This window comes from Maylandia zebra, linkage group LG18 (genome assembly GCF_041146795.1).
Source record: "Maylandia zebra isolate NMK-2024a linkage group LG18, Mzebra_GT3a, whole genome shotgun sequence".
In the NCBI taxonomy this organism is placed as follows: domain Eukaryota; kingdom Metazoa; phylum Chordata; class Actinopteri; order Cichliformes; family Cichlidae; genus Maylandia; species Maylandia zebra.
In genome coordinates this window covers 4186710-4206699 of record NC_135184.1, presented here as the reverse complement: position 1 = coordinate 4206699, position 19990 = coordinate 4186710, and the positions used below count along the sequence as shown (strand labels likewise).

The window sequence follows — 19990 nt, the reverse complement described above, 5'->3', positions numbered from 1 at the left end:
GACTCCTATGAACTATCTGACAGCGTGATATTACAGATATTGACATTTCTTTTTTTTTTTTTAATGTATGGACATACCATTAGTTAGTCAGCTATTTAATTTAGTTTAGGACTAGCTTCAAACTGACCTGAAGAGAGCAGCAATGCGACGTTGATGCGTGTATTCTACCGGAAGTACAATAGAAGAAGAAAAAGAAGGAGAACGGAAATGACTTGCCTCTTTACTGCTCAACAATTCAGTCTTCGGCATCGGTAAGAGTTTGTCGAGGAGAGATTAGCTGCTGCCGAAGACGAAATCTTCTCAGATCTTCAGAAACGATCTCCCAGTATGAGGACGACATCGACCGTGAGCACAGACTGGTAGAGACTAACCGGAAACTCGAGATAAAGTTACAAATAATAGGTACGTGAAAGTGTAGCGGTCTCAATGAACTAACACAAGAATCCGACTCATGCTGGATCCTAGTCAGATTTGTTGTTTCAGGCTAACAGACTAAAATCAAGGAGCAGCATCGAATCGTTTTTATAGAAGTAAAACAAGCGCTTCTCTGTTTTTTAAAGCGGTAATTTTGCCCGGAACCCTTATTCGAGAAGTCGCGGTCAAGCAAGCCGCACCTTCAGTTGTGCTGCTCCTCTATTCCCGACATTGTGGTACGGGTGCCGAGTGACTAGCACAAAGGAACACGCGTTCATTCTGCAACTTTGAAACTGTCTTTATTTTACTTTATTTGCAGAACTATCGTTTTGCTCCGCTGTCCCGTATAGGAGTTTTTTTTTTACATTATACGTTATAATACATTAATACATTCATGATACGTTATTAAACTATTTAAGGCTTGTAGTAGTGTATCTCGTAACTGTATTATTTAAGGAAAAATGAGTCAAAATCTATGTAAATTATGTTGCCTTGTTTATAATGTTACCATCTATGAACTGTAGTTGCAGTTTGAATTGATGATTGGATTGGATTCCTATTCAGGTTGAGACCTGTAAATACAGGAAATCCTTAAGAACCTTATTAGTTGTAAAATGTTCATCCAGCTCTTTCTGTTTGCAGTTAAAATTAAAAGCATTGTGAATATGGAGAAGTAATTTCCACATTACTTTTTTCATCTGATTTTTGGGGTTTTTCTCTGTATTATTGTGGGGCAGGGGTCTCAAACTCCAGTCCTTGAGGGCCGGTGTCCTAAAACTTTGCCATGTGTCCCTGCCTGTTGCAGCAGACCTGAATAAAATTATAAGGGCATTAGCAAGAGTATAGAACTTGACTGCATGCTGAAGTGGCAACCCCTAACCGCTTAAGTAAATGTAAATGGTAAATGGCCTGTATCTAGCGCTTTACTAGTCCCTAAGGACCCCAAAGCGCTTTACATATTCACACACACATTCACACACTGGTGATGGCAGCTACATTGTAGCCACAGCCACCCTGGGGCGCACTGACAGAGGCGAGGCTGCCGGACACTGGCGCCACCGGGCCCTCTGACCACCACCAGTAGGCAACGGGTGAAGTGTTTTGCCCAAGGACACAACGACCGAGACTGTCCAAGCTGGGGCTCAAACCGGCAACCTTCCAATTACAAGGCAAACTCCCAACTCTTGAGTTGGGAGTTGAGCCACGATCGCCAAACACTTACATTTTTTAAATGTAAGTGTTTGGAAAAATGTACTAAAAGTATTTTTATTGCACCATGTTCATTCACTCATGAGCTCCTGTAACACAAATCAAATGGCTGAATTGCCACATCAGCATACAGTCAAGTTCTATAGTCTTACGAATGACCTACTAATTGCATTCAGGTAAGTTGCAATAGGGACAAATGGAAAAGTTTCAGGACCCCGGTCCCCGAGGGCTGGAATTTGAGACCCCTGTTGTAGGGTCTTTACCTCACAATATAAAGCGCTGTGAGGCAACTATTTTTTTATCATTTAAATTCCTATATAAATTGAATTGAAATGACTTTATTTGAGAAGACTTTGTTTGGTGTATTGTTTTGTATAATAAAGTGACAACAGAAAAGTGTACTGTAATATAGGGAGATGATAACCATGAACGGAGTCTGGGTTAACCTGAATCGATACTCACTGCAGTTGTGTTTGTTATTGTGAAAACTAATGTAACTGCAGTTCAGACATGGTAATATTCACACATTATGTGATTTGAGTGGACCTTGCTTTTATTTTTTTCTAAAACCATACAGTTAACCTCAAAAAGGAATATAGTAAAACTGTAACCTTGAGCAGAATTCATGTAATTTTAATTTAAATATAGGGATATAATACATAGGCTATGAGATATCATATATAATGATGAGTTTTTCTAAACCTGTACAGCTAAAATGAGATGCCAATTTTTTTTCTTTTTACAGGGAAAGTTGGGGTCATGGCTGCAGTGATGAACTGAAACTTGTACAAACATACAAGTATATACGATGTCTAAGACAATTTGTAACATTTTGTGATATGCTGAGTATTCTAATAAGATAAACTGTGATATATTACTTTTTTCGAACTGCAGATTTAGTTCAGTTGTGAGACAGCAGTCACCAGTTCCCTGTGATATGAGTCGTCATAGTTGCATATGAATCTGCGATGTCCACACATTGCAAGATAATGCTAATCTTTTTGCTATCCTCAACTTTACACTTCATTTATTTCTACTTCATTTTAGAACCTGAATTTGGCTTTATCCATGAAAACACACGGCAGTGACTTATGCCTGAGCTCCAGTGTCTTAAACATGCAGCAAAAGCCACAGTGTCTCAAATCTGTCTGCCTGTCACAGTCTCTCTCTCTCTCTCTCATTCACAGACAAACACACACGTGATTTGTTTCTGAGGCTTTCATTTTTGTTTTGCCAACTTCCTGAGCTGCTGTACTCACTAGAACAGCAACAACAGACTGAAAAGCAACTGATTTTATTACCGTATTTTCACGACCATAAGGCGCACTTAAAAGTCTTAGATTTTCTTCAAAAAGTACGGCGCGCCCTATAGCGCAGTGCGCCCTGTGTGTTGTAATGAGGACGTAGTAGAGAACACCATGAGAACGCTAAAGGGTGAAGTGTGTGCGTTGACTTTATCGCACATACCTGTGTAAAAGAACAGGTATGTGCGTTATGCAGGACATCGTTGTTTTAACAACCCTGAAAATGGCAAAGAGACACGCTTACGAAGCACAGTTTAAACTGAAGGCCATCAGCTACGCGGAGGAACATGGAAATCGAGCAGCGGCGAGAGAATTTAAGATTAACGAATCGATGGTTCGCAAATGGAGGAAGCAAGAAAACAAGCTCCGGCAGGTCAAGAAAACGCAGCTGAGTTTCCGCGGACATAAGGCGAGGTGGCCCAAGTTGGAGGAAAGACTCGAGCGGTGGATCATCGAGCAAAGAACGAGTGGGAGAAGCGTTTCGACGGTCACCATTCGGCTAAAAGCAGTTTCACTAGCTGAAGAGATGAACATTGAACATTTCCAAGGAGGTCCGTCTTGGTGCTTTCGTTTTATGAAACGGTGCCATTTTTCCATCCGGACCAGGACTACGGTAGCGCAGCAACTTCCAGCGGATTATAAGGAAAAGCTGGCCATCTTCCGCTCCTACTGCAGCAAACACATCGGCGACAAAAACATCCAGCCCAGCCACATCACAAACATGGACGAGGTCCCGCTCACTTTCGACATCCCGGTGAGTCACACTGTGGAGAAGCAGGGGACCAGCACGGTAGCGATACGCACAACGGGGTATGAAAAGTCTTCTTTCACTGTTGTGCTTGGCTGCCATGCTAATGGACAGAAACTGCCGCCTATGGTGATTTTTAAGCGAAAGACTTTGCCTAAAGAGAAGTTTCCAGCAGGAATCATCATTAAGGCAAATGAAAAGGGCTGGATGGATGAGGAAATGATGAAAGAGTGGCTGAGGGAGGTGTATGTAAGGAGACCAGGTGGTTTTTTCCACGCATCACCATCGCTCTTAATCTGTGACTCTATGCGTGCCCATCTCACAGCCGATGTGAAAAAACTAGTGAAACAAATGAACTGTGAGCTTGCTGTCATTCCGGGAGGCCTGACAAAGGAACTCCAACCGCTGGACATCGGTGCGAACCGCCCGTTCAAAGTAAGGCTGCGAGCGGCCTGGGAGCGATGGATGACCGATGGAGACCACAGTTTCACCAAGAGTGGAAGGCAGCGCCGGGCAAGTTACGCCACAATTTGCCAATGGATTGTAGCTGCTTGGGCTAACATGGCTGCTGGCACTGTTGTTCGAGCTTTCGCAAACGCCGGCATCATTTCCGAGGAGCCGCACGGCACGGAAAGTGACTCTGACAGTGAAGACAGTGAACCTGGCATGTTTGATGGAGATTTAGCGCAGCTGTTCAATTCAGACACAGAGGATGAGGACTTCGATGGGTTTGATGATAAAAATGTGAGTACCAAACTTTGTTTTGCTCCTGCTTTATTTTTAAATACGCACACTTGTATGCTTGTGTGTTGTTGATGATGACGATTACTGATAATAAAAATGTGAGTACCAAACTCAGGTTTGCTCCCGCTTTATTTTTAAATACGCATACGGTACTTGTATGCGCCCTATGATCCAGTGCGCCTTATGTGTGTGTTAAATACAGTAATGGCACACATAACTGAGACTGCGCCTTTTAGTACAGTGCGTCTTATGGTCGTGAAAATACGGTATCCCAGTATTAAAAGGTTCACTTTGTATTTGCAAAAATAATAATGATAATATATAAGATAATTTATATAATAATAACGTATCAATATTTAGTGTCCCTGTATCGATAAAGTATTGCCTTACTCCTTTTAGAGATGCACTTATGTGTTGACTCATGTACCTATTTAGCTAGGTTGGTATGATACCTGGGATGAGCTTCCATGCTGTGTAGACACAGGTAATCAGCTGGTAGCTCAATGGTGGCGTTCTCTGCCCTGTGTTAGTTAGTCTGGGTGAGCACCTGCTGTTATGAGCACATTTATTTGTGCTGTTAGCATCTTCAGATAGTAGGTGTGGATCACCTCAGGTCCATAATGTTGACTGCCTCTTTTTCTGGGAGGTTGCCGTGGTCTGCTGTCAGGTCCACAAGTCACTTAACGCTCGTGGTATACAACATCTCTTTCTCCCAGATGTTCTTCCAGTATTGTTCAGTTTTATCTCTGGGTGCCCTCTTATTATTGTTCCCTTGTAGCTGAGAGTACACCTTGGACTGATGTTTGGAGAAGAGGCAATTTATTCTCTTGGCCTCTGCTTGTCTCTTCAGCCTAGTGCCGAGAGGTGTGAGCTTTTGTTTCTAGAACCTTAGTTATTTGCACCTTGTTGTATATCTTATTCATCCAGGACCTGTCGTTCAGTACTTCTGTTAGCTGACTAACCCCCTCTGGGCTTCCCTGATTTTTGGCTTCCAACCTTCTTCTCCACAGGGGACTTTCTCTGCATGCGTTCTTGATCTCATACCAAAGTGTTTCTATTATTTCTGTGGCAGTGGCATATATGAGCTCATTTTTTTTTAGTAACACTGGTAGTGGGAATGGTGAGCCGAGCTTTCTTGTCATCTGCAAGCATCGCCTATGATGAGACTTGTTAGTGAGGGAGTCATCAAGCGAGTAATGAATCCAAATGTAAAAAAAAAAAAAAGTTTGGCTCAAGTTCTTATCAGTGTTTACCGAGTAGATCAGGAAAACGAAAAGAACATCTAAGAAGTGTCTTAGCAGAGCTTTATTTTTCAGCATTAGTGAAGCAGTGTAGGGACTTCTTGACAATGAACAACACAACAAGACAGACAACATCCAAAGAAAAGCTTGAAGTGTCCTTCAAGAAGAACTATTCCTGAAGACTATGAAATGATGCGAACGCTTGACTAACAGAGTTCAGAATAAAGGTGTTTATCACAAATATTGATTTTTAAGCTATTAGAGTAAGACAGGCTAATTTTTTCCATGTATACACTATTTCTGTATTTTTCCATGTTTCAGTAAATCACTACAGCTATGACCTCATCGCTATCTTTTAAAAATGGTCTCTTATAAAACTGCAGAGAACATTTGATGCAAAATTGACTCTTAATTACATATGTGTAGTATTCCCACATTTAAAATCTAATTCTGTTAGAGGTAATCCAATGGTTTTACTGCATTGTACTATGTCATCACATTACTAACCTTTTTCTTGTGTACATTTGTTCCCAAAGACCTCCCACAACAACATGACCAGCAAGAGGGACTCAGATCAACAGAAGACCTCCAACAACGTGATGATTAAGGAGGACCCAGATCAGCAGGAAACCTCTGATAACAACATGATGTTAAAGGAGGACCCAGACCTGCAAGTTTGTAACCAGGAGAGGAACTCCAGTCTGGAGAAGGAGAACCCAGAGCCTACACAGATTAAAGATGAACAGGAGGAACTCTGCATCAGTGAGGAGGGAGAGCAGCTTGTAGTGAAGGAGGAGGTTGATGGTATCATCGTTTGGACTGGTAAAGAACGGCTCAGTCTTCTGGATAAAATCTGGAAACCAAAAGAAAACTTGGGTATGTACAACTAAAAAGTTCTTAATGAGATGACACAGGAATATGAATCTTAATAACTTTGACCTTAATCAGAGCTCAAAGTTTCTTATTTGTTTACAGGCACAGGAAAATTTTAAGGGAAAACTGCAATGAGTAGAGCAGGAGTGGGGGAACTCCAGGCCTCAAGGGCCAGTGTTCTGTACCTGACAAACCATCCTACCCGTTGTTTCTGCGCATGCGCACAACACGAAATTAAGTGGCGAACCGTCCTACCTTTTTGAATATTAGCTAGAAACATACTCTGACTGGTAAAATTAAGTGACAAACCATGCTGGCTTTATGAATATGAGCTACAAGCATACTCTGATGGGCAAAGTTAAGTGGCAAACAGTCATACCTACTTAAATTTGTGCTGGAATTACTCTGTGACAGCAGAAATGTGCATAAACTACTTATGGTAGGATGTTTTGCCAAAGTAGGATGGTTTGTCAGAACACCAGTATCCTGCAGGTTTTAGATGTCAATCTGGGTCAACACACCTGAATCAAATGATTAGTGCATTCACAGGCCTCTGGAAAACCTCAAGACATGTTGAGGATGCAATTTAGCCATTTAACTCAGCTGTGTTGGATCAAGGAGACATCTAAAACCTGCAGGACACTGGCCCTTGAGTTCCCCCACCCCTGGAGTAAAGTTTAGATTTTACTACAGCATTTTATCCAGTCTTTTTTTTTTTTTTTTTTTTTTTTTTTTTTTAATAAATAGGACAGGGGAAATGAATGAGAGAAAGAGGGGGAGAGAAAGAAAGAAAACCAAAGGGGAGAAGAGACGGTGAGAAGGGGGGGGAAGAGAGAGAAAAAAAAAAGAACTCCTGGGTCACCTGTATGGAGAAAAAAACAAACAAACAAAAAAAAACAAACAGAGGAGACAGCAAACAACAAAGAGCAACATAATAATAGAGAAAACAAAGCACCATCACAATAAACTAGCTAGTCATAGATATCAATATTTACTAAATAATAAACGATATTGTGCAGCACGCAAGATAGACAGCGCACAGTGTGCTTTGAGGTAGCAGCCAAGAAAGCTTTAGTCCGCGTCTGTGAATACCCATGTGTGCATACCTGTGTGGATCAGCATGCTTGCATTCCAAAGGTTTCTCCATGTAATGATCTGCTAGGGAGTGTGGGGGGGCCACAGCCCCGTCCTCCAGGGTGTGAAGCGGGTATGGAGGAGATCAAAACTCCAGACATCCAGAGGCCCCCAGAACACAAGAGACCATGGAAGACCAACAGAGGGGCAGCCGCGCCACTGTTCCAGTAAGAGCTGAGGAGAGTCCCAGATGAGGGCTCGCCCAGCAGCCGCGGAGCAGAAGTCAGGGGGAGTTGCAGTGACGCGCCCGTGAGCTCCGCCGGCCCCCAGCTGTGCCTGAGTGACCGAGCCCCAGGCCGAGAGGCCGGGGGCACCCCACCTCCAAAGGGGCCCGAGCGAGCCCCAGGCCCCAGGCCCCGACAAGCGGCCGCCAAGGAGTGAGCCGGTGTGTACCCGGACGCCCACCCCCACCCCCAGACACAAAGAACCACCAACACACCGACACCTGAGGGAGTCCGTCACCGGCAGGGGAAGTGGTGGTGGGTGGAGATAGGCCTCCAAACCTTGGAGGGCCTGAGGTGTCCCCAGAGAGGTGGCGTCTGATACCCAACCTGACATATAGGCTACGTTCACACTGCAGGTCTTAATGCTCAATTCCGATTTTTTGATCAAATCCGATTTTTTTGTCTCCTCGTTCACACTACAAATAAAATGCGACAGCAAACGCGCTCTAGTGTGAACGCTCAAAGCGGCCGCATGCGCAAAAGAAGATGTCACACACAACGCGCTCTGTTTAGACCAAGAACAAACAGTATTGTTTGACTGGTGGCCGTTAATATAAAGACTTCGGACTTTACGTTTCCCAATTTTTGCTTTAAGTTATTTTGTTATTTACATAATAATGTAAATAACCTAATAATGATCCTTATTGCTGTTTAAGAGAGGAGCGGTGCTTCAAAGGATAGCTGCAGATTTCTGTCAGAATCTGCAGATTATACAGTACAAATAAAATGTTTACGTTGTCTTCCCAACAGTTTCACTGACATCTACACTGGATGGCTAGGAAGCGTTCGCGATGTCTTCTCGGGCGCTGATAATTGGCTTCAGTCTTGTGTCGGTGACGTAAAAGGCGGATTTAATGCGACTTGACCGTTCAAACAGCAGTCGCTTTCTAAAACATCGGATATGTATCGGATTCAGTACCACATACGAAAGTGACCCAGATCGGATTTGAAAATATCGGATTTGCGCCGTTCACACTGTCATAGCATGATCGGATATGGGTCGCATAGGGTCAAAAAAATCGGATTTGATTGACCCTCATGCTCTCATATGCACTCACTCCACACTCAACCAACGTGGAGACAGACATAAAGAGACGCTGTACACACGATCACACTCCCCAAGCGTACTCTACAAACCGGGTCTAGGTACCCTTGCCCCTGGAGGGGGGAATTGCACCCAGACCCAGGTGGTGTTACCCTTTTCCCTGCGGTGGGGAGAGGCAGACCACCCCGACTCCGCAGCAGCATTTTATCCAGTCTGAGTACAGTACTTTGGTTATTTAATTTGAATAATTTCAATGGCTTATTTTTATCGATCTGATGTCTGGGCATTTTTCTCAGAAAATCTGAAAACCATCTAAGATGAGGTGATGTTGCTAGTCCTTCTAAAACCATCTTGGGAACTGAGAGGAGTTGGACTTGGTGCAACTGTGGTGACAGCTTGGTTTCATGTTTACTCCTGGTGGGAGTTGAACTGACAGGGTTTCCCTTTGTCACCAGTTATCTTCATAATTTTTAGTGACAGAATTTCTAGCATTGCAAAGTGGCATAGGATTTCTGCCTTGGTAGCCTCAGAATCTCCTCTCTGCTCTTCACAGTTGATGTGACTATTTTTGGTTTTATCATCCAACTTGCATTTGTAGCCAAGTGTGAAGTGTTTGGAAAGATAACTAGCACCTTCAAAATGAGGTCATGGTTCTCAGCCAGAAAGGGGTGAATGTCCATTTTGCGTCGGGGATGAGTTGCGCCTGCAAGTGGAAGAAGTTGGATATCTCAAATGTTCAGAAAGTGAGGCAGAGTGGAGCGGGAGACTTGAAGGGGAACCCGTACTGCTTTTGCTGTGCATGTTATATCTGTTGCGAGGAGGTGATGGGAAATGTAAATGAGCATCTTCTGAAGGGTATATGGGCTCTATGTTAGAGAAATTAGGAGTTTGGTCAGAAGTGCCTTTCCACCTCTGTATTGAAAGGAGCAACTTTAAAGTCCTCAGGCTTTTAAAACCCTTTAAGCCCTAACCTGTCGCTGGTGACAGGTTTTTTTCAACCTACCGTAACTTTTGAGCTGTTCACATAATTGAAAAAATGGCAACAGTTTCTGAAAGCAGAGGCTCTGCGCTTTCTATTGAAATTAGGTTCATTATCCCAGGCACAGGGTGAACGCAACCCTGTGAAAACGAAGGTTGGTTGACAGAAAAGAGGGTCAGCAAGTATAACAGAAACTTTTTTCTTTCCTTTTCTTTTTTTTTGCTGGGGTGGGGTGGATTTCATTCATTCATGTTGAGGACTTCAGCAGGGATCCGTGCCATTTGTGGCCAAAGTCGAGGCTGGTGCCATGTACATCAGAAAAGCCGTGGAGCTGGTGGTGATGCCTCTCGCAGCCGGTCGCCACATCGTCCAGTGGCTTGGAGAACAGAGGCAGACCCAGATGATGCTGTCCCTCAACCACCAAGATTCAGACCAAAGAGAACCCCTGGTATTCAACCTCCTCTCAATGCTGCACAATCCCCAGGTGATATCTTCTCCAAATTTTTTGATGACGAAGTACTAAAATGCTTGTGTGAAAACACAAACAAGAATGCGGCAAAAAAAAAAGGAAAAGGGCAAAACGTTTGCATGGAAGGAAATTACATCAGAAGAACTACAAAAGTACCTGGGCTTGTTACTTTACATGGAAGTCTGCAATTTTCCAAAAATGGTAGACATTTGGAGGAGTAACACAATTTTTCATGTTCCTTTTCCTGCCACTGTTATGTCCAAAGACCGATTTATGGCCATCAATTCTAACCTTCATATCAGTGATCCAGAAGAAGATGTGGCCTATGGCAAGAAAAAGGGCACAGAGGACTATGACACATTTCACCAGGTCAGACCTCTCCTTGAGATGTTGAGAAGTCGTTGCATGAGTAACTACCACCCAAAGCAGCACATTTCAGTTGAAGAGAGGATGGTTGCCAAGCCCACCAAGTGGGGGCTAAAAAATTTTGTTCTTGCTGATGTAAATGGCTACATCATAGACTTCAAGCTATACACAGGGAAATCAAAGTTGTCATCAGAGTAGGGCTGCCACGATTTGTCGACTAGTCACGATTACGTCGACTATCAAAATCGTCGACGACTGATTTAATAGTCGACGTGTCGTTTGAAGCTTTGTAAGATCGCAAAAGACGCAGAAGTAGCAGGATTTAAGAGTGTAATAACGGACTGAAACAGAAGATGGCAGCACTGCATATACAAGGATGCCAGCTGCCGTTAAACCCCGAAGAAGAAGAAGCAGCTGTGTCCCAGAATTCATAGCGCGGCCCAGCTTAGTTTCCAACAATGGCGGTAGCTAGTTAGTTTTAATATTACTCTTATTATTCTTTCTGGGTCACAAAATAAACGTTTAACATATTTTCAGGCGAGAATGTAGCTGTGTAAACCTCAAATATCGGCTCAGTTTATCAGGACACCACATATTTTCAAAAGCGCACCGACGTTTTCGGAGACGTCTGTTACCCACTAGCTCGATAGCTAGCCGGGGGCTAGGTCACTAGCGCCGTGAGAACACCGGACTCCCGGCAAATTGTTTTCAAACCCACCGCCGTCTTTCGCGACTCAGGTTAAATATATATGAGTCACTTAGATAAATTAAAAATGTTGTTGTTTGGCTTTTTTTTTTTTTTTTTTTTTTTTTTTTTTTTTTTAGTATTTTATTTGTTCCTGAGTAAATCGGTTTGGCTGAGATTAAAGTTATAGTTTTTACACAGCTGTATAAACGTAAAGCAGACAGCTGATTATCAGAAGTGTGAGATGCTGGAGAATATACTCCGGTGTCCTGTTATATTTTAGATAGCAAGGAGTTTATTAAACTTTACCGAAACAATCTGCAAATTTCATTAAAATTGAATAAACTATCATCTTGTCTTTATTTTTAGTTAGCACCTTAAAAGCTTAAAGCTATAAGCTAATGATAGTTATATAAGAGCAGATGCTGCTGGTGCAATAAGCTGTAGTTTTACGTCCAGTGGATGATGATCTGATTAGTCGACTAATCGCATAAATAATCGGTGACTAGTCGACTATCAAAATAATCATTTGTGGCAGCCCTACATCAGAGAAAGGACTCTCTTTTGATGTGGTTACATCACTAGTGGACAAAGACTCTCTGGGATCAGGTTATATTGTCTACTGTGATAACTTCTACACCAGCCCAGGCTTCTTCCAACACTTGAAAAAGCAGGGATTTGGGGCTTGTGGTACATACAGGGAGGGCAGACTGGGTGTTCCATCCTCTCAGGAAAATGCTCTCCATAAAAGATCACCAAGAGGCTCCATTCGGTGGATCAGGGATGGTGACCTTTTATTTGTAAAGTGGGTGGACAGTCGAGAAGTCGCCATCTGTACCACCGTCCACCCTGTGTACAGTGGGGACACAGTGTTACGCTGGCAGAAAAATGAAGATGGACATTTTGAGAGCGTTTCTGTCCCCAGACCGACAGCTGTGACCGAATACAATAAATACATGGGAGGAGTGGACACATCAGACCAGATGCTAGGAACAAATTCAGTCCTTTGCAAAACCAAAAGATTGAACATGATAGTTTTCCAGCATCTACTGGACATTGCAGTTACCAACAGTTTCATTCTTCACAAAGAGTTGTGCATCAGCAAGCAACAGAAACACAAGACACGGCAGGCCTTCCAGGAGGAGCTTGCTGCACACCTCGTAGGTGTTTGCTTGGATGGCAAGCCTGAGTTCCCAAGTCAAGGACACTTTCCTGTCCCTACGAGCACTAGAGATATGGGAAAGAGGCACAGGGCAACCTTGGGAAGGAAGCAGTGCACTGTCTGAAAGAGGAGCACTCCTTGGAAATGCCAGCAGTGCAATGTAGGCCTTTGCCTGCAGCTCGAAAGGAACTGCTTTTTGGAGTTCCACCAGAGGCCAAAAATGTCTGGACTTGCTTAGAAAAAAAATTAGAGACCCCTAGAAACAAACAAACGAAAGTTCACATATTTGTTGTCTGTTTTATAGTTCAAATTGCAAATTGCAAATCTTTTTTTTTCATGTACATTCTGAGTACCTTATTCAGTAAAAATCTGTAAAATTTCATGTTCCTGTTTTGTGTTTTCCTGTTATTATTCTGTTATTACACAGTTATAGCAAACAGTAAAGAAAAACAACTACCAGATGTTGAAGGAAGTAGTAGTCCTAAAAAAGGGACAAACCACATACTCGCAGCAGATTTTATGACACCTCCACAGCTAAAACAACAAAATAATTCCAGGCAGCCTGTTTAACATTATACAGTTTAAAGGATGCCTCCACGACACCCTCTAGGCAGTGAGTTTTGGACATATCCTACTTGGGAGGAGTACCTGGGGTAGACCCAGGACACTGTTGCTTAGGAACGCCAACAGTGGTCCCCTGAAAAAGTTGAGGTTTCTATCCAAATAAAAGCAGAAAGTGGAGTTCAAATAATTAGTTTATGTTGTTTCCATCCCTTAAAAATTAAAAATTGGGACTTATTATTGCCCACACATTAATTTTTTTTTAAAAAGGCTGTAAAAATTTCCACATTGTACTGTGGAAAAATATCAAAAAAGAAGTGCTACTCCTGCTTGATGCATTAAAACGTATAGCAACTTTGTACAATTTATTCTAAATAAATGAATAAATATTAGGGGTGGGACTCGATTAAAAAGATTAATCTAGTTAATTAGAGGCTTTGTAATTAAATAATCTTGATTAATCGCATTTGCTCGCACAAGAAAATTTTCCCCTAAGCTCAAATGTTGTGGTTTTTTTTGGTTTTTTGAATTTAAAAGGGTTTTAGTGGGTGACAGAATCAAATTATGAACATGGAGATGAATGCTGTAAATGCAAACTCTTAATTTCTGAGAGAAAAAAGTATTTAAACTGAATTTCAATTCAAAAGAGAGAAACAAGAACTTAAACAGACTTAAAAATAAAGCCTTATTTTAAGTACTTTAAATACATTTTCAAAATCGTATCGTCTTTAAATAGTAATACAAACTTCAACATAAAGTGCAGTTTTTCTTCTTAATAAAAAAATAAAGCAGAAACATTAAAGGTTATTTAACCAGCTTCACCTTTAGACTCTGAGTAACCGTAGCCAAAATTATTTTGTACATTAGGCTAAAACAGTGTGATCATTGAACATTTTAGTGCAAAAATCAACAAACCTATTGGAGTCACAATACCTCTATGCTTAGTTGCTGTCTGTCTCTTTCAGCCAGTTACTTAGACAAACTACCCTGTTCACATTTTCAGAGCTCAAGTGAGCTCTCTTTTTTGTTACTATGTGACCTGCAAGTGGGGAACACTCTCACATGGGACTCTCACATGGCAAGGACATACAGCTGTATGTGTAGGTCCCTGTTCGACTCGACCACCAGTGCAGCGGTCAGTCTTTTTCATTGATGGTGTATTCTGCTCTGTACAAACTCAGGGCCCTGGTACTCAGGGCTTCCTCATCTGAATCAGAGTCCGAAGACAATGAAGAGAGGAGGAGGCTCTTTGTCTTTGCTGGCTCCTTTGTAGTGGCATCTTTACATTTTAAGACACTTTAAATCTTTAAAGGGTGGGTCAAGTACAGTAGCTATCTTGAGCCACTGATGGTTGAGTGTTGCTACACATTGGGGTATGTCCTTTGTGAAGGATCTTAAATTTCACCATGTAGTTTGATTCATCATCGGAGACCTCCATGGTGTGAGGCAGATGGCAGAAAGCAGGTAAAACCACTGGACATGAGACATGTCTCACCTCTAAGAAGTTCAGTCACAAACCTGTAGTAGACAGTTCAAGAAAGTAAATATTAATCTACACACTAATTGTCAACTATAGAGCTTTTTGAAGAAACAACAACAATAAATTGAAAATAGTTTTATTTACTTGCATGGCTTGAGGACAGTCAGCTTTTGGAGTTTTACTGGCTCAGATGGAGTTTGTCTGATTTGATTGTTTGTCTAAAGCAGCAAAAACAGCCTCTTGATTCTTTAGTAGACAAGAAACCATATCCCGCTTTGAATTCCACTGTGTGGAAATATCCTGTATGAGTGGCTCTTTTTGTTGCCCCAGTCGTGTTTGCTCCTGGTGTAGTTCCATCGTATTAGCAGGACTGTGTGTAATGCATCTAATTTTGCTTGCTTTTTCAGTGTCATAAAGCTGTTGAATTTACCTGAATAGTCTTTCAGGTGGAAAGTTGGATCAACTGATGCTAAATGTTGTCCAATGTTGACTTACTAATGTCGGTCCTGAAGCCAGTCATTTCATCAAGTTTGGGCTGCTGGCACCTTTTGTTGGAGCTAACAGCTCCCACAGTTTCTGTGCTCGCTGCAACATGTTTTGCATTTAGATGGTACTGTAAGCTTGAAGTGATTTGGTGGTATGCAAACTCCTTTGTGCACAGTTTGCACAAAACCAGACTTTTATCAAGGCTTTACTTAGTAGTCTTTTGGAAATGAAGTTTGCCTGCGATCAGTCCTAGCAGCATGCTTTCTTCTGAGTCTTCCATTTTTGTAGCTGTTTGCATCAGTGTAATCGTATACCAGGAAATCATGACATGGACAAAACTTGCGATTTTCTTGGAACGCAAAGTGCGATTAAATGCTTTAATTTTTAACGCGTTTCTTTTTTTCAAATTAATTAATTGCAATTAAAGCATTAAATTCACCCCTAAGTAATATAAAAAGTAATAAGTAGAAGAGGAAAAATCTAAAATGTGTCCGAGAAATACATAGGTATATACTGATTTAAAAAACTATATTAATGCAGAGTGGAGGATTACAGCTAAGGGCTTTCGTGAGGATGTAATAAATAGATTTTACTCTTTAGAACTTTTTCCACCTGGATAACTGAACTTCCGATGGCAAATTACATGATATTTTCTCAAATATGTGTGTGTTTTCTATCATTTTTGTCTATGCAGACCTCCCACTACAACATGACTGTAAGGAGGAAGAAGTACTCATAGACCAGCAGGTCTGTAACCAGGAGAGGAGCTCCAGTCTGGACCAGGACTCAGAGCCCCCACAGATTAAAGATGAAAAGGAGGAGCTATGCATCAGTCAGGAGGGAGAGCAGCTTGCAGTGAAGCAGGAGGTTGATACTTTTACGGTCACTCCAGGAGCAAACACTGACCTGCTCCTTTCTTGCAAGTCTTCTGAAACTGAAAGCCAAAAACAGGAAGAAAGCAAGCATGTGCTCTCAGGATTGATTATACATTTTGAGCTGAAGAACACATCACAACAGACAAATAGAAGTCAGAGTAACACAGTAGACACCTCTCTCGAATCAGAGAGTCAGGGTAAAACTGATACAAACAAAAAGCCTATAAAATGTGACACTTGTGGAAAAAGATTTCGGTTTGACTGCCACTTAGCAAAACACGCTCGAGTTCACACGGGTGAGAAACCTTATACTTGTAGCAGTTGTGGAAAAAGGTTCACTCAGATGGTAAACTTGAAAATTCACATGAGACTCCATACAGGTGAGAAGCCATATACTTGTAACACCTGTGGGAAAAAGTTTACTTTCTTATCACCTTTCAAAATTCATGTTAAACATCATGCAGGTGACAGGCCATTTCCTTGTAGCGTCTGTGGAAAAAGATTTGTTATAAAGGCGGGACTGGAAAGTCACATGAAAAGTCACACAGGTGAGAAGGCGTATCCATGTAGCACCTGTGGGAAAAGATTCTCACTGAAGTCAGGATTGGACAGTCACATGACAATCCACACAGGTGAGAAGCCTTTTTCCTGTAGCACCTGTGGGAGAAGATTCAGAAAAAAATCAATATTGGAAGGCCATTTAAGAACGCACACCGGTGAGAAACCTTTCCCCTGTACCTACTGTGGGAATGTATTCAGCCGGAGGGTAAACTTGAAAACACACATGAGAAAACATACAGGTGAGAAGCCGTATTCTTGTAGTGAGTGTGGGAAAAGATTTAGTAGCTTTTCAGGATTCAAAAATCATATGAGAATCCACTCAGGTGAAAAACCATATTCTTGCAGCACCTGTGGCAAAAGATTCACTCAGCGATCAGGACTGGAAACACACATGAGAATTCACACGGGTCAGAGGCCACATACTTGTGGAACTTGTGGCAAAAACTTCAGTGATTCATCAGCAATCAGAAAACATGTGAGAGTCCACATAGGTGAGAAACCACATACTTGTGGTGCCTGTGGAAAAAGTTTCAGTGATGAGTTGAAATTCAAAAGTCATCTCAAAGTTCACACAGGAGAGAACTTACGTTTCTGTAGTGTCTGTGGAAGAGGATTCACTCAGGTGAATCACTTGACAAGACATATGAGAACTCACACAGGTGAGAAGCCATATTCTTGTAGCACCTGTGGGAAAGGATTTGGTGACTTATCAGGGTTGAAAAGACACATGAGAATCCATACAGGTGAAAGACCATATTCCTGTAGCACCTGTGGGAAGACTTTTAGTGACTTAACAGGATTCAAAACTCACACAAGACTTCACACGGGTGAAAAGCCATATTCCTGTAGTGTGTGTGAGAAAAGTTTTATTCAGATGATACACTTAAAAAATCATATGAGAAGGCATACAGGTGAAAGGCCACACTCTTGTAGCATCTGTGACAAAAGATTCAGTTATGCCACAAACCTGAAAAATCACATGAAAAGTCACACTAGTTAAGTGTCCCACTCACTTAAAAAGCTGATCTCATATGCATTTTATTTCCATAACATTAACGAACTGTACCGATCATGTATTCAATTTGCTGTCCTATTCTTATGATGAATGGCAGCAGTGTCTACCTGTCCTGTATCACTACACTTGCTGTTTTTCGGATAATCAATAATTATCTTGTGGGGCATAAGTTTGACACCCCTGATGTAGCGGAAACCCTGATTTTATATTTGTCTGAATTTATTTTTGTTGTTTTGTTTTAGGCTGTAGACATGACAAACATAAGTTGTAGATGTAGGTTGTGTTTTAAGAAATACCTTTCTTATAGAAAATCAAGGATAGATGAACTTCATGCTTTTTATGGAAAACTTTTAATTCAGTTGTTCAGAGTTTAGCAAGAAAGTGCCACACATAGGACAGAAATACGTCATTATGGACTTGACGAGCTATTCATATTAATGAAAATTAACCTTCAGTGTGTGTTGAATGGTTATGAGTTTTATGCAGTTCAAGTAAAGTTTTAAAAGTAATCCTTATATATTTTTCTGAGTAGTAATATCTAAAATATAAAGGAAACATAAATTCTGCCTTATTTCACACATTTTTCTTGGTTACTGATATTTTTTATATAAATGTAGAAGCAGATTTTTTTTCTTTTTTGTACTATTTGAATAAACATGTCCTCGTCTGTGTTATAGTTCTTGTTTAGCAGCAGGTTCACAGTTCAAACTGCATGAAAATTTTATCAATTTTGGTGATCATGTCAACAATTAATTGTATTGAATTTGATGTGAACTCAGTAACATAGGGTTTGACCTGCTTGATATGAAATATATTTACTCTATTGGTTTAATGTGCAGTCTAATGAGAGGGATGCATCGAAGTAACCAACTGAAATGATTAGAAGCAAACCTTTTGTGCAAATGTGGATTTAAAATTTTTTTTAACAAGATGGGAAAAGTGTTTTTACCATAGATCAAATTTTATAATGGTATTTTGGTTACAGGAAAGTTGTTACACTGCAGGAGCTTTGCATGAGTCACGGTCGGAATGAACCTGATATACTGTATACTGCACCTTGGTGCAGCCCCACAGTTCATCCTCCATCTGAAACGAGGAATTTTACTGTTTTGTCAAGCTTCGCACATCTGTTGCAAAACAAAATAAACCATTAAAACCATCTTCTCGCTTCTCAAAAGTAATTCCTGGCATAAAAACAATACACACAGCTATTATATGCTGTGCGTATCGTTTCATTAGGGATTTTCACAGCAGATCATCTGCTTACATCTGATTCATCTTGTGTTACACCAATCCACTGCATGTCCTCCTTCACCACATCTGTGAACGTCCTCTGTTCTCTTCCTCTTTTCCTCCTCCTTTAAAGTTCTAGTCATTAACTTTCCTTTCCCTCTGCCCTAGCCCTCCTCTGCACGTGCCCAAACCATCTCAATGTTGCCTCTCTAACCTTGCCTCCAAAATGCTTGAGCTGAACTGTCCATCAGATGTATGAATCTTGTCCATCTTGGCAACTCTCAATGAAAATCTGAGCACCTTGAGCTCTGCTTTCTCCAGTTTGACCTTCTGTCTTTTAGTTAGTGTCACATTTCCCAAACCATAAATCAAAGCAGGTCTCGCTTCCAATTCAATTCAATTCAATTTTATTTATATAGCGCCAAATCACAACATAAGTCGCCTCAAGGCGCTTCCATCTTTTAAACCTTCCCTTTCAACTCTTGCAGCTATCCTTCTGTCACAAATCACCCTAACACTCATCTCCACCCACTCCACCCTGCCTGCACTCTGTATATTTGACACACGATCATGTGACATGACCGTCAAGTAAATTTTAAAATTAGACCGAGATAATCCGAGTAAATACAAAATGCAATTTTAAACGCCCATTTTATTTATTAAGGAAAAAATCTATCCAAACCTACCTGCCCCTGTGTGAAAAAGTAATTATCACTGCCCTCTCTCCTCCATACCTCCACAGTTATGTCATCTGGACCAACTGCTTTTCCACTCATTATCCTTCATAGCTGCTGTAACCTGCCCCTTACCAATCTCCTGCACTTCCTCATGCACTGTCTCTCTGCCATCTGTCCTCCTCTCTTTTTTATTTTCCAGCCATCCATTTAATTTCTTCCGTTCATGTAGGGCCAGGTCACGGGGGCAGCAGCCTAAGCAGACAAGGCCTCCTCCCGGTGAACCTAATAAAAGTACTCCTCTCAGGAGCATTTGAAATGCCCTCATTAGTGCATTTCCAGCTCTATCCTTAATCACCCTAACCTACTGCACTTCCCTTCTAGTTTAATCTCGCTTTAAACTTCAGATCCTGTCAGACACTCTTTTCAACTCTATAACACTATTCACGTTTGCAGAGGAGGGATAGTGAATATACACAGCAGTAACATTAAGATGTTTCATAGAACA

General features: G+C 41.4%; 1 protein-coding gene across 2 annotated transcripts; it reads left to right on the top strand.

The window, feature by feature from the left end:
* The first annotated feature begins 261 nt into the window (after positions 1–261).
* LOC101484943 (uncharacterized) lies at positions 262–18734 on the top strand. 2 transcript variants are annotated; one of them, XM_076877102.1, is made up of 4 exons: positions 278–402; positions 2811–4419; positions 6197–6536; positions 15819–18734. In XM_076877102.1, the coding sequence occupies exons 2-4, from the start codon at positions 3109–3111 to the stop codon at positions 17558–17560; spliced, it is 3393 nt and encodes a 1130-aa protein (XP_076733217.1). In that variant the 5' UTR covers positions 278–402; positions 2811–3108; the 3' UTR covers positions 17561–18734. The 2 variants fall into 2 exon arrangements, with proteins under 2 accessions (XP_004569493.3, XP_076733217.1); XM_004569436.4 differs by lacking the exon at positions 2811–4419 and having other exon boundaries at positions 262–402.
* Positions 18735–19990: the final 1256 nt, after the last annotated feature.

Excerpts from the sequence above, each read along its gene's own strand:
- LOC101484943 (XM_076877102.1), top strand. The coding sequence starts at position 3,109 with ATGTGCGTTATGCAGGACATCGTTGTTTTAACAACCCTGAAAATGGCA. Across the intron at positions 4,420-6,196 it reads ATGGGTTTGATGATAAAAAT|ACCTCCCACAACAACATGAC; the intron begins GTGAGTACCAAA and ends TTGTTCCCAAAG. Across the intron at positions 6,537-15,818 it reads GAAACCAAAAGAAAACTTGG|ACCTCCCACTACAACATGAC; the intron begins GTATGTACAACT and ends TTGTCTATGCAG.